Source organism: Parasteatoda tepidariorum, chromosome 1, assembly GCF_043381705.1.
Source record: "Parasteatoda tepidariorum isolate YZ-2023 chromosome 1, CAS_Ptep_4.0, whole genome shotgun sequence".
Lineage (NCBI taxonomy): Eukaryota > Metazoa > Arthropoda > Arachnida > Araneae > Theridiidae > Parasteatoda > Parasteatoda tepidariorum.
The window spans coordinates 65,118,250-65,134,322 of NC_092204.1; the positions used below are offsets into that span (position 1 = coordinate 65,118,250).

General features: G+C 26.7%; 1 protein-coding gene across 5 annotated transcripts in view; it reads left to right on the top strand.

Moving 5' to 3' along the window:
- Window positions 1-2,423: 2,423 nt before the first annotated feature.
- The window catches only part of LOC107436689 (TWiK family of potassium channels protein 7-like), a 16,452-nt gene continuing 2,802 nt past the window's right edge, over window positions 2,424-16,073 (top strand). The window contains exons 1-3 of one of the 5 annotated variants that reach the window (XM_016048485.2): window positions 2,424-2,542; window positions 10,375-10,814; window positions 11,598-11,875. In XM_016048485.2, coding sequence (XP_015903971.2) covers window positions 10,379-10,814; window positions 11,598-11,875 — 714 coding nt within the window. In that variant the 5' untranslated portion in view covers window positions 2,424-2,542; window positions 10,375-10,378. Of the gene's footprint in view, window positions 2,543-8,637; window positions 9,037-10,374; window positions 10,815-11,597; window positions 11,876-16,073 lie in introns of those variants that run through there. The other 4 variants (XM_071181454.1, XM_071181452.1, XM_071181453.1 and 1 more) reach the window with 4 other exon arrangements.

The following is a 16,073-nucleotide window of genomic DNA, read 5'->3' on the forward strand; positions in this document are numbered from 1 at the left end:
TGAGAAATATTATTAATACAGGTATCAAATCAAGTGTAGGTCTTTAGACCTATTTCCCCTTAAATGTTAAGAATGAGTCTTTAAAACCCTTTCCTTTTCCCTATACAGGTATGCATATACTAGGATGAATTGAGCTTATCATATCCCTTACTATAATAAAATTTACAGTTTAACGAAAAGAAGTGAATTCAGGTAAATGATCTGACCATGCAGTAAACCATGAAATTTCAAATACTGAAAAAATATTTTCAAAGCATAAAAATGCAAACAAATTATGGCGGGAAGGCATGTCCACCGCGTAATTCTAAGTAATTCTCTAATTTTTTCAGCATCAGAAATTTCNAAATGCCGAGTGTGAGTCTCTAAAATCATATCCTTTTCCTTATACAGGTATCAAGTGTAGGTCTTTTAGAGCCATTTCCCCTTAAATGCCGAGTGTGAGTCTCTAAAATCATATCCTTTTCCTTATACAGGTATCAAGTGTAGGTCTTTTAGATCCATTTCCCCTTAAATGCCGAGTGTGAGTCTCTAAAACCATATTCTTTTCCTTATACAGGTATCAAGTTCAGGTCTTTTAGACCCATTTCCCCTTAAATGCCGAGTGTGAGTCTCTAAAACCCTATCCTTTTCTTTATACAGTTAGCAAGTGTAAGTCTTTTAGAACCATTTCCCCTTAAATGTTAATTGTGAGTCTTGAAAACCCATTCCTTTTCCCTATACAGGTATGCATATATTAGGATGAATTGAGCTTTACATCTCCTTTGCTATGATAGAATTTAAAGTTTAACGAAAAGAAGTAAGTTCAGATAAATCTGGAGCTGATCATGCAGTAAACCATGAAGTTTCAAATACTGAAAAAATATTTTCAAAACATCAAAATGCAAAAAAATTATTGTGGGAAGGCATGTCCACCGCATAATTCTAAGTAATCCTCTAATTTTTACAGCATTAGAAACTTCATGGCTATCTCTACGTTTACCTGAATTATCTTTTTCGATAATTTAAATTACTTACGGAAGTGAAAGAAAATTTGCCATGAAAGATTTGTCCCGAGAATTCGCGTCCTCTTAACACTTACCATCGAGTTAACAGTGATATTTTTCCCCCTTGTATCTTGAATGCTTGCTTAAGAAATCCTCCAGAAATCCTTCACCGAAATACTTGATCCAGGAGTTCTCTTATCAACTGCTTTCATATTAGGTTCAAAATTACAAAGCTTAGGAATTAAACTTTGATACATCTGTAAATATGGTATAAATAGTCTTTTCAACGATTACGAAAAAATAAAATGTTGTGTTACAGTAGGAATTATTTTATTTACATCGTTATTTAGATTTGGATAAAAGAAAAAATCTGTATATTGTCTTTGGTTGAATGATACACCGGTTTTACTCTTGAAATGTGCCAGCTTATTGGATAATTAGTTGTTATTTCTGGAGTTATTATTTTTAGTGGTAGCAAAAATAATACTAATTTAACACACTAATTCCAAGCCTTATCTTTAAAAATAAAATTAAATTTAATTAATTTAAACAATTATTATTTTATTAATTATTAGCACTAATTTTAATATTTTTGTTGTTGTCGCCATTAAGGCAGAGAGGGTGAGACTGCCCTTGTTTTCTAGTGGCGCCATCTATGGTATAGAATTTTACTTCTACCTCACGCATACGTCGCATCGTTTATATGGCACACCCATTTATACATCCATTCATTCATCCACAGATGGTAATTTTGACCTGAACCAGAGAACGATCAATCTCCAATTCAGTACCCCAGAGGTTGTTATGGAAACATGGAGGACTTTGTGACCCACAGTTAAGGAAAAAGTTCAGTGAAAAGCAGAATACTTTTCAAGAACTAATGTAAAATATTTTGAAAAAATAAAAAAAAGCATGCATTCATATTTGGTTCATTTTTTAAAAAATAATTTCAAATAAGCATTTTAGTAACTAGTACTTACTTAAACTAATCCTCCCACAGATAAAAGTAAATTTTTTAAATCATATTTTAAAAATTCTTTTTTTAAAATACATCTTTATTTTCAAATAGTGAAATGAAAACAAAACATATCTTCTAGTATTACCATGCTTTTAAATCAAAACATATACGAATTAAATTAAATGTTTTCAAAGCCAACACGCACAAACATTGTCACGCATTTGCAAATGTTTTTTATTAGTAGAAAAGAAGACTTTATTAATTCAAAAGCATTTTTTCATTCAACGTATGGTTCAGTTGTCTTAGTAACTTCAGCATCATAAACTTTACCCTTGTGCCTTTAGGAAGGGTTCATAAACTTACAAAAACAGTAATAATAACTCAATCAATGTGTAACTTACCTCTAAAATGACTGCTGTTGTTGGTTACTGAGAGACACTGAGTGACATCGGTCACGAAAAGTGTCAAAATGTTTACATCTTCCCCACTTAGCAACCTTATAGCTACGAATTTTGGCAGTGAATAATCTTCTTTGAAGTAATTTCTTCAAGCACTGATCTGGATGAATGGAACGAACTATGTTGATTATTGTCTAAAAGAGGTATGTTTTAGAAATAAAAAATATTTGCTTGCATAAATGACATAGTAATTGAGATATGGTATTAAAAATAACTGCATTTTCTTTATTAATTCCGGTAGTAAATAATTCCGGATTAAATTACAGTGAATCACGGCACTCGGGGCACCGGAGCTTTTTATCGTAAAATTTATTTTTACCAGAACATGTTACGGAACATGTTACAGCAATTATTAAAGTAATAATTACTGTAAAATCACTGAATCACTCTAATTAAATAAATATTACTTTAAAAATCACGGTATAATATTCTATGGATAAAATGGATTTTACGGTAAAATGGATTTTAACAGATGATGCACCCATAGTACCTGTACTTTATACCGTAATTTGATCCGGAATTTCTTAAAGTGTAATTGGATTTCGGTACTCAGGATTTTGAGGATTCTTCAGGATTTATATTATTAAATTTGCTTATTTAATTGAGTCTTTCAGAATTTTTATATCACATACTTTCAGTTGTAGTTATCATCAAAATATTTTAACATTTTACATATTTTAAGTTTCATTTTGGAAATTAACAAATAATTTTATTCGGAGTTTTTTGCAATTTCACAAGGCTGCTTCTCTAGCAAAAAAACGCTTTTTTTACCACTAAACAGTTAGTGTGTTAAAATATTTTTTTTAACAAACTTGCAAAAAGGGTAATAGTTCCTATGAGTTTATAATTCATCTATCATTATGAGTTTATAATTCCTCTAATGCTGCAATCATCAATTGCAGCATTTTATTTCCATAACACAAATAATTTCTAAATCATTTTCTAGGAAACAAAACAGAAATGCTTTGAAATTATATTCAAAAATTTTAAAGCATACTAGCTTTTCTTGAAAAAAATTATCATCCAAAACCAAAAACAGTGATTAATATGATTCATTTAATTAAAAGATATTATTTTAGGGTAAGAATAAAGTTCAAGTTAATGATTTCGCATATAATAAGTGTCCCGAATCACTTTCTGATTTTCATCTTTCCTGGTGCATCAAAGAAAATGTTTGATTATAAATTATTATACAAAAACACATGACGTTATGTTTAAAATTTCAAAGCTGACTTTAAAATACATTTTACTTAAAATATAAATTAACTTTTTAAGAATAGTGTTAAAAAATAAATTGATTTAATTTTAAAACAAATTATAGAAAATAAAATAAATGAATTAATGCAACTAAAAATATATGCATACAAAATCAAAAAATCATATAATATCAAAACTTTATATATGGGTAAAAGAATATCATATAATAAGTTTTTTTTAGTTAGTTTTACTATATCTTGCATTATAAATAACGTAACAAGTTAATTTTTTCCTGATATTTACTTTTAATGTTCAATATAATGTTCAATACAACTTTTAATAGTGTTGAACATAATTAAAAGTCTATAAATTAATTCCTGACTCAAGACATTTACTCTTTGAGGCAGATGGGACACCAGTGTTCCTTTTATATACTTTTAGACCCTTTAATTTCAAATGAAAATATATTTTGGTATATTTTAATTATAAGGGACAGTCTAATAGTTACTAAAAAGATTTGTTAGATTATCGGAATTATATTTGTATTAAAATATATAATCCAAAAATAGTATATTGAAAATCTTTTTTTTCAAATATATTCAAAAATTATAATTGATTTTGAGAATTAAAGAAATTTCAGTGATGAATAACTGTTTCTCAAAGATCTAAATAGCAGCAAATAAGCGCAAATTTGAAAATTATTGTTTCATCAAAGCAAAGCAAAAAAATACACAAATGCTTCATGCTGTATTTCATAATAATAAATTACTAAAATGATAATTATAATATTTTTACTTTTTTACCTAAATTAGTGCAAAATCATGAAAAAATGTATGAAAAATATGATAATAAAAATTCTGCCTCAATGGGTTGCGTCTTTACCGGTATCTTTACCTGTTATGAGTTTTATCTGAATCACTAAGCAAATAAAAAAGCAAATTGACCAGGCTAGCAACTTTTAGCACGTAAAATTGAACTCCGGACGAAGCCGTGATAAACAAAAGCTCTACCCATAACACCGAAAGGGTTGCTGCTTTTATAAAATTAATAACAGTGTAATTAAATTAATTGAAGTAAGATTTATCACCGTTTAAAGATAGGAATGGAAAAAACCAGTATTTTATCGTAACTCTGCTAATAAGAAACTCTATTATATTCATTAGAATAATAATTTTAGTGTATTTATAAAATATTCTTGCTTTTTTATTAACTTCTTACATTACTTGTTGTGTAATAAAAATGTATAAATTGAACAAACTAAATTTCAAAGTTTTTAAACTGAGAAAATTAAAATTGCAACAAAATCCGTTCAACACAAAATTTTACAATTAACTTTCAAATAAGTTTTTTAAAAAAAAAACGGCAGAAAATTTTAAATAGCTCCAAATACATATACTTCTGAAATGTAATCTTATGAAAGTTTCACTAGTTGACAATGAAATGTTTTTCTAATGTCAGTTTTAAAAAATTTCTGGAATGTTATTTGAAAAAATTATTTCTGGTATAATTTAGAAATGTTTCAAACATATCAGAAACATTTCAGAAACTTTTCAAATGCGTGCGAAACACTTCAAAAAATTTTCAATTAGAAATGCAGAAGAGCAGACATTTCTACGTTTTAAGGGGTAAAAAAAACCTTTTTGAAATTTTTTATAAGTTCTTTATTAATTAAAATCAAAAGAATTTAGAAAATTCAATGAAGAAAAGAAATATTTCCTTAAATAACAATTTTAAAAATGTCGTATATTAAGATTTTTGAATAATTTTGGTACCACTTTGCATTTTATTTATTAAATTGTTGTATTGCAATAATTTCTAAGAAAATTTTAAGCAAATTGAAAGAGAACTACTCTTTAACACTAGAAATCAATAAACTTAAAATAAAAAACAAAATTTTACTATTAAAATTCAAATTAGTCGGAAAAAAATGATCAAAAATGTCAAATAGCCCAAAAAATATATTTCCAAAGTGTAATCTCATAGAAGTTTCCCTTATGGTTGATAAGGAAATGTTTTTGTAATGTTAATTTTAAATCATTTATGTGATGTTATCTATATATTAGTTTTGGTATGTTTCAGAAATATTTCTAATGTATCAGAACCATTTAAGAAACTTTTCAAATACAAGCGAAACAACTCAAAAGTATTTCAATAAGGAATGCAGAAAAGCCGACATTTCTACGTTTTAAGCGTTAAAAGAAACTTTTTTAAAAGTTTTTAAAAAATTTTTCTAATCTAAATCAAAATAAAGAGAAAATCTAATAAAGTAAGAAATAATTACTTTCTTAAATAATATAGTTTTAAAAGTGTCGTTAACTGTGATTTTTGAATAATATCGGTACAAAAATATATTTGATTTATTAAATTTTTTATGTCAATAATTTGCAAGAAAATTGAAAGCAAATTAAAAGAGATATGATCTTTTCAACAATACCAGAAGGCAATAACCTTAAAATTAGAAACTTGCTTTTGAATTTAAACTATTTTGCAAGATTTTGTTTGTTATTTTTTAAATTAAAAATTACATTTTATAACATTTTTATTTAATTCAGTATAATGCCTTTCAATTGTATTTATAATTAGATATTTTTATTAACATAATCAGACTACGGCTCTTTTATATATAAATATATTTAGAAAAAAGTAGGTTCATCTTATTATAAATACATGCAACTAAAAGTTGCGAATTAAGTAAAAAATTTGCTTTTAAACAAACAACATTAATAATGTTCTATTATATTATGTTCTTTTTTAAATAACTTTCTTATTTCTTTAATAATGAATAGCTATAGTTTCAAAGAACACTTTCAGTTTCACTTAAAACATGAAGTTATTTTCAATTTAAATACCAAAAACCTATTTTCATTCTATGAAATGATAAATATGAAAATCGAATTGATAATTGAATTTCGAAGCGGGAAATCACTTTTTCAACAACATATTTTCCATAGTCATTTTTTAAAAAAAAAATATTCTTTCCAACCCTCTAAAACATCTGCTATTTACTTTTTTGAAATAAGTATTAAAACTTTCTTCCAAAAACCTATTTTTTTGAAAAGCAATATTTCATGTAGCCATATATTTCAGTTTTCAATAATTATATTCAGATTGTATTAATTATGTTAAGAATTTATGTTTTCGTAAATTTGCTTTCTTACTAGGAAATATTCTGTTAGCAAATATTGAAATTATTAAATGAAGGAAAACTTAATGATAAAACTCTTATGCCTACATTTATTTAATTGAATTTTGAAACTTTATTGTAGCACAATTAAAATTTTGGTTTATTAGCTTAAGAATATTAATACCATAGACTTTCACGAAATAACGAGATTAAAGAAACATAATAACTGTTCTGAATTCCCAAATTCTAGCTAAAAGCTATTCTTAAAGTTAAACGGAGAAAAGAAACTACAAATAGATATAATTGCTAAATTTAATTTTTTTGTTGCCTTTTTCATTATTATAACTAATACTTTTTTAAAAACTTTTTATTTTACTTTTTGGAATAAACTTTTAAGAAATAAAATTTTATTAGCAAAGAAAAAAAAAATAAAGATTAAATCTTTCTTATAAAATCATTTTTAAAACTAAAGCTGGTAATCTTGTTTCCTTATATTTTTTAAAGGATATTTGTTGCTCCAAGATTGTATTTCAAAAAAAACTAAGGCATAATTTGTATTTTTATAACGGAGTGACTCGAGTTTGATTTGAAATCCTTAAAAAGAGAGTAACTTCTATTAAAAGTTACATAATGTATTTAAAAAGAAATTACTTCTATTGGAAATTGCATGAAAATACAATACATCTGTAGCATTTAAATACACATATTTCGTTTTAAACATCAACTGTCAAAGTAGAAGAAAATTTATTTTTGAATCTAAGCTTAAACTTTCTTTGTTGTGTTGTTTTTTATTTGGCTCTTATATTTTACGCAGTAAGTATCTTATATAATTTTAGTATTTTGAATAACTAGCATTTTCTTTACAATGCTATTTTCCGCCAATGGGGTAAGTACATTCCAATTTCTAAAACAAAGACAATAATATGCAGCATTATAATGTTTTATTTACTTTTTTTTGGTACCTAACCTATTTAATTTCAAAGGTTCAGAAAAACAGTTTTCTAAAAAAATCTTGGATCAGTAATTTGCAAAACAATTATTCAAGTTTTTTTTTCAAATGTTCATATGGACCCAAGTAACTTTCAAATATCAAAATAATTAAATAGAAACAAAATAACAGAAAAAGAAACATATTAACAAGATTTTAAAACCGTAAATAAACATGATTGCATTTGAAACTAGATAAACGAATGATAATTTAGTATTACGTATTATTTTTAACTAATATGGACATTGCGCGAAAATAATACGAATCATCCAGAATAACTTTTGATCTAATGATCGGATTTTCACGTACTAGCACAAATTCTTAGTGGTTTGAAGATACTAATTAAATAGTACAGACGATATTAAGATGCTAAATAAGACACAAAACGCACTTTCTCCGAACATACATGCCTTTTTTCTGCAGATTTGAATTTTTGACTGTCAAAATGTAGAGCATAACCACAATCTGGGAAATATGGTCCTAATGATTTGCTCAGTAGAGCGGTTCAAAGTTAAGACCCCTTAACGTTAATTTTACTTTCTGCGTATTTTGATGGAATTATTTTTGGAATTTAGAATTTGTATTATTGCTTAAGTTTTAGCTTGATTTATATTAACTGTTCCATTTTTTTTTGTCCTTACTTGAATTAAATACTCATATGATTTAAAATAGATACATATAATGTATTTATGGCACTATAATATCTGGTGTTTTAATGAAAAATTAAAGCGCAAAAGACAATTTAAATGAATGAATACATTTCAAAAACAACGCAAGCTGCAAAAATTTAAACGTCTTAGGCAATCAAAATAAAAGTGGACATAAAACTGAAATTTTGAAATGTACATATGATTCTATTTTTGAAGAATAACACTTAAATACGTACTACTATATATTCAGTAAACGAAAATCATATTTTTATTAAGATATTTAACTACTAAAGTTACTATGTGTCTGTTAGAAATTAACTGAGTCTAAAATCATTAAATCACATGGTATCAAACAACTGTACAAATAATCCTACAAGTTTCGAACTGTATAATCTAACAGTCCTTATAGTGAGTTTTTAACCATAGAGAAACGTTCCTAAACTATCTTAAAAATGTTAGCAAATTTTAGAAATCTTAATTTATTGCGCTGCACCGAGATTGAAAAATATGAATTTTGATATTAATTTTTAGTATTGAAGAGTAGTTAATAAAAGTTATTTAAATAAATTAAACAATAATAGCTAACTATTTTGCCTATTAAACGTTGTAAACATTAATGTTAGAGGCGTGACAAAAATTTATTTCATACCCACATCTACTTAACAACAATTCTAACAGGTAATTATAATTTCAATTTTTCTTTTACCTCCTTTATTTCTATTGCTATATAATGAGGTAAATAAATATTTTATGCAATATATATTTTTCATTTAAATCCATTGATTTTTTAAATTTTTCCAACAAATTTTTCAGCATGCTCAATTATTTTTCCACGCGCAATATTTAGGTATTAATTGTAAACTTAATATTTTTTGAAATATAAAACTGAAGTAAAAATATATTATTTCATTATCATTGTTTGCAAATTGTGTGCATGTGTTCTTTTTCGACACACATTTACACATATGTGATTACAACTCCGTAACACACATTTACACATATGTGATTTTTATTTAGTATTATACATTTTGCATTCTTTGAGTTTCATTTGTTTTCGTTTTCTGCTTCCAAATTTGGCAAATGTTATTGTTGTGACACGATTTATTTGTGCTGCTTAGTGATTATTTTCCATGTTAGAATCGAATGCAATTGTCGGAAAACAGTCAACACTGTAAAGAATTCCGGATAAATGACTGCCAAAAGTAAAGGCACTCAAGGTTCCAGTACTTTTTACTGTAAAATCCATTTCTACCGGAACATGTTACGGAACAGAAAATCTGATGTACCGTAATTTTTATAATAATAATAATAACAGTAAAATCACTGAATCTTTCTAATGCAATAAATATTATTGTAAAAATTAAAATTTTAATGGATGAATGGAACGAACTATGTGTTGATTATCGTCTAAAAGAAATATCTTTTAGAAAGAAAAAATATTTGCTTACATAAATGACATAGTAATTGAGATATGGAATTAAAAATAACTGCATTTTCTTCATACACAGCAAATAATTCCGGATTAAATTACAGTGAATTACGGCACTCAGGGAGCCGGAACTTTTTATCCCAAAATTCATTTTTCATTAACATGTTACGGAACAAAAAATCTGATATACCGTAATTTTTACAGTAATAATTACTGTAAATTTACTGAATCACTCTTATGCAATAAATATTATTGTAAAAATTACGGTGTAATATTTTACGGAAAAAATTTTACGATTAAATGGATTTTACGGATGATGCATTCAAAGTGCATTCACTTTTATACCGTAATTTGATCTGAAATTTTTTTCAGTGAAATGGTCTTGACCGAAGCTAACAGAATTACTGACGGATAAAAAATTTATTCCATGCAAATTTTAGCTAAAATATATAATGTTCGACAATTTAAAACACAAAATTACTTCATGAAATACCGGAATCTTGTAAATGTATGGATTTTTATTCAAAGTATATCTGAAAATTTACTTTAACATCATAACTTAATTATTTCTTGTTTTCTTCCCACAGACTAATGCCGCCCACTGAAGAAGATGATTCTTTGCCTCAGTCACAAAGATCATGTGGCAAAATCGTTCTCCGATTACTCTTTTCTCACGTGGGTCTTTTCTTGTTGGTTTGTCTTTACGCCGGGTTCGGTGCTTACATATTCGTCTGTATTGAATACGATAATGAATCCCTGGTGAGGACAGAAAGATTGTACAGATCGATCGACGTGAACGATTCCATCGCTTACCTCACTAGCCTTTTCTGGTATTGGAGGAATAAAAATTTTACTTGGGAAGAATGGGATGCCAAAGTGTACGAGCAGCTCAAGTTCCTAGACAAATTCATAGTTGGAGTTACAAAGAACTTTTCTTATGATAGTACAATGGACATTGATGAATGGCCAAGAAAATGGACATTCGGTAATGGATTACTCTATGCTGTGACCATTCTCACTACTATTGGTATGTTTTTCTTACTTTTCATCGATTGCTTATCAGAAAATTGTTTATAAAAGTATTATTTTTGATACCCGGATAAGCTTCTGAAGGAAACATCCGTACATATTATTTCAACCTTCTGTAAACCAAGGCAACTTTACCTCTCAGGGACAAATTTGCCAAAATTTTAAACAATGATATTTGAGATTCAAACAAGCTCGCGAGGAAAAAACACTGACAACCCACATCCTTCTGTAAATCAATGCAACTTTGCTACCCGGAACAGTTCTGCAAAATTTTTCAAATACGGTATTTGGCACTCGGGCAAACTCTCTAACAAAAGATATCTCCAATATTTAAATCAGGGTAATCTTGTTACCGTTGCGATTTTTTATAGCATTTAAGACCTTATACTTGACAGATCTCTCAAGTGAAACTTGTTTATACATTATCCACATTTTTCTGTAAACCAGGATATTTTTAATTTTTCTTTAAAAAAAACTGTAGAACAGTTTTGAAAAACTTTTAAAACGTAATTTTTGTTCCCCCTTAATTCTCCCGAACGAAACAGTTGTGTCTTCAATCTATTTGGTAGAGGAACTTGTTGGGACAATAAATTAAGTATTTTTACAAACCTTTCACGAAGCTGTCCGTGTAAGAGCTTAAATTTTTTGCTAAGCTGCTGAGGGGCACAATGTTTTTCTTTTTATCTCTCAATAAATCATCAGTTAAATTTAAGTCATCGAGCCAGAAATTAAATTTCAAAAATATATCTCGAAGACGTGATTGAAAACATTATCTTTCTAGGCTATGGCCATGTGACTCCATATACACAAGTGGGAAAACTGGTGACGATTTTGTATTCTTTGATTGGCATTCCTCTTACACTGATCTTCCTGGCTAATATTGGTGAATTGATGGCTTCTGTGTTTCGTTACACATACAGCAGACTATGCTGTCGATGGTGCAGGGGATCACGTCGTCGAAATGAGTATTCTAGAGAGTCTACTGTAAAGATGGACGGAAGACTACCGTCGCTGTCCTCAGATGAAGTTGGCCAAGAATCTTACATGCCCACAGAAAAAGTAAGGAACATAAAAAAGATTTAAATAATTCATAGATTAAAAGCTCTATAGACACATTTCAAACACACAGTAATTGCAAATAGTAAATCTTTAAAATATAATGTTCAATCAGAAAGTAAATCTATAATGAATACCTAAGCATTTATATTTTGTTTTTAAAAAATAAAAATAATTACGACTTTTGTTATTATTCAGGAAAGTATACTGAAAAAAGTCTTGTGAACTAACTTAAATTGCATTTTCATTTTCAGAATATAGATGTAAACTAAAGTTTGTAACTTATAGACATGATATTGGCGATTTAGAAACTGAAAGAGTACCGCGTAAGAAGCTCATAGTGCTGTTTTTGTAATTTGTATTACCCATTATCTTCTGATTAATGGATATAGATTCCATTTTCACTGTGCTATCTGTAGAATATTTTAAGACATTTTCTTCAAGTTATGAAAATTTTATTTTTTTGACTAAAATGTCCTCTCTGACGGGTGAATGAGAAAATAATATTTTTTTGAAATTGACTCTAAATTACAAAATTCACATTGAGAAGTCTTTATTTATTTTAAATTTGCATCAAATATAAACTGTCAATTAAAGTTGATCGGATTTTATGTAATAAAAGTAATTTTCTATAACTCAAAGTGAATCATTTGAAAGTGGTGCAACTGAAAAACTAGCGGAGAAAAATGTCGTAAGTCAGTTTTGAAATTTACCATGATTTAATAATCGAAAAATACACAGCATCCCCCCCCATTGTCTTTAAAAGGGAATTAAGGCGCACTAAGTGAAAAAAGAAAGAAATTTCTTTTCTGATTTATTAGTGAACGAAATTTTGCGATGACTATTGACCTGGTGTGTTTCAAATTTTCGTTTTTATCATTCTTATAGTGTTAAAAAGTGCAATACTTTTTATATCTGCAATTTAAATTTTTTTATTTATTACTAATAAATAATTATTTTATTAATTTTACTAAAAATATTTTTCTTGGTCAAACGAATTTATTATTTTGGATCCAAAAAGTTTTTGATTCTTCAGTTCTTGAAATATGATGGAAAGCACAAGCAAATAAAAACAACGATAAATTGATTTTGCACATTTTCCCGTTTAATCTATTTGAGAAATGATATTTATTTGAGAAACGACAGCAACTGTCTCCATGACTCAGAGATCCATCCGAAAAGGAGCTTTTGTAACTTTATTAAGTCAGTTCTACAACACATAACGTTTTTTTTTTGTGAATCTCCTAGTAGCACCTATAATGTGCCTCTTTAAACCATTAAGGTAACAGTTTTATACAGACAAAATTGTTGAATTTTTTTTATTGTAGGTTCTTTTTTTTTATTCCCGCTAATTCCACATTTCATTTTCTAATAATTTGAAAGATAAAATATACTTATATTGTTTTAATATAGTTTAATATTAGACTTAAAAGCAAATTTAATCAATCTACAATGCGCATTTTAAGAAATTATTCCCGCTGAGAACGGGAAATTTTACAGCATCCCTATTTCTTTCATTTTGAGAGCTGCTGTGTAACGATGTTCGGTATATTTTCTCTCTGTTCCCTCTTCTTGTTGCTGATTCACTTACATTCATTTTCTATTAGCTCACTGTATTTTATTGATCCATATTGATCATATTCTTATTATGTGATCTGAGTAGGCAGGAAGTAAATGGAGTGTGAATTGAGTAGGCGGGCGATATATCCAACAATGAAGTAAATAAAATTAATCTCCTGTTTTTTTTTCCTTAGATACGATAAAACATATTCCAAAGTGGTATTTATCTGTGGAAAAAATCAGTTTTGTTTATGAGAAATTTTAAATATTCAACAATCAAGTAAATAAAATAAATCCCCTGCAATTTTCCTTCGGTACAATAAGGCATGATATTTATTTGCGGGAAAAAAAATAGTTTTGTTCGTGAGAAATTTTAAATATCCAACAATCAAGTAAATAAAATAAATCACCTGCAATTTTCCTTCAGTACTATAAAACATGTTCCAAGCTGGTGATATTTATTTGCGGAAAAAAATAGTTTTGTTTATGAATACTTTTGAATACCCAACAATCAAGTAAATAAAATTAATCCCCTGTAATTTTACCTTAGATACAATAAAATGTATCCCAGAGTGGTATTTATTTGCTAAAAAATCAGTTTTGCTTTAAAAAAAATTCAATTTTTAAAAAAAAAATTATTTTGGAATTGCTTAAGATATTTTGCAATTTTTAAACACATTTTCTAACCCCATAAAAAGACTGTTTCAAGAAAGAGAATAAAAAATTCTCTAAATGTTTCTTTATTGGAAGAGCAAACTAAGTTTAAATAACTTTGGATTAGTCATGCGAAAAAGCAATTCGTATTTTTTCTTCTGAAAATTTTTCTTCCTGGTGCACTTATTGTGTTTTAGGAACTAAAGATAAGATAAAAGAAAGAAATTTTAAACCTCATATTACTGATTAAAAACTTCATTCTCTTAAAAAACATACAAATTGGAAATAATAGTCGATATGTTTCGAGCGTTCAAAAAAAGGCGCCCATTTTCAAGACTAGCCAGACGAGAAGAAGCGTAAGTGATTTGAAATAAAAACGCAAATTTGCCAAAGAAAAAGGAAAAATTTAATATTACAAACCTCATGTCTTATTAAAACCTCTCACATAACTATAGATAACATTATCGTTAAAAATACTTTTAGATTTCATCATTTTATAACATTATTTTTATTTCTCCAAAATTTTTATTTCTTCAATATATTTTATTCCAGTTCCTACACTAGAATAAAAAATATTTTAATTTAATTACATCAGTATTTTTATTCTTCATTAAATATTAATTTACATCAAATTATGTAATTTTTTATAGAATTTTTAATAGCTTTAAAGTTTATGATTGTAGTTTTGAAGCTTGATAGAGCAGTTATTTTTATTTCAATGTAAGGAATGGTTATTGCTTCATTTTTTGAAAACTTTTATTGAACAGTGCTAAGTTTTTATTGTAAATCAGAATCGCTACTATGTTTTTTTTTTTTTTTTTTTTTTTTTTTTTTTTTTTTTTTTTTTTTTTNTTTTTTTTTTTTTTTTTTTTTTTTTTTGCTAAAATTGTCCAACCGAAAAGCTTTATTTTGATTCTGTCTTTTAATGAAATTTCACTCATTTTAACCCATAGCTGCCAACCTGAATAGGAAAAAATCCAGTAGATTTTACGAAATATTGTAGATTTCATGATAACTGTTGCACAATATATTAAATATTAGGAATTTTTTTTTGTAATCAAAATACAAAGTCTGCAATATTGTCCGTTTATGATAAACATTAAATGAACTTAAAATATTTTTTTGCTACGTCAACTCATAATTTTACATAGTAATTGACAAAAAAATGTATTATTTATAGTTAAACGATTTTTTAATTAATTTAAAAAGGGAGTTCTGAATTAAAATAAACTGAAAATTTTAGGACAAAAGAAAAAGAAAAGCTTTAAACTTATTACTATAAATGGGGCTTGTTTTATTACATTTTAGCAATACTTATTTGAATATTCAAGCATGCAATAAATTGAGTGAGCATAGTATTTAAATAGGGATTTTTTTAGAAAACTTACTCAATTTCATTCTGCAATATAGCATTTTAGTTATGAATTTTATAAAAAAAAATGAAAATTGATTTTGGTGAAAATGTTTAAATTGATAATGGTTTAAATCCTTATTAAATCAAAAAAAAAATTACTATAAATGGGGCTTGCTTCATTATATTTCAGTAATGCTTATTTGAATATTCGAGCATGCAATAAATTGAGAAAAATTCTATTTAAATAGGGATTTCTTTAGAAAACTTACTCAATTTCATTCTGCAATATAGCATTTTAGTATAATTTTATAAAAAAAATGAAAATTGATTTTGGTGAAAATGTTTAAATTGATAATGGTTTAAATCCTTATTAAATCAAAAAAAAAATTACTATAAATGGGGCTTGCTTCATTATATTTCAGTAATGCTTATTTGAATATTCGAGCATGCAATAAATTGAGAAAAATTCTATTTAAATAGGGATTTCTTTAGAAAACTTACTCAATTTCATTCTGCAATATAGCATTTTAGTATAATTTTATAAAAAAAATGAAAATTGATTTTGGTGAAAATGTTTAAATTGATAATGGTTTAAATCCTTGCAAAGTTTAAAAAAAAATTAAATAAAATATA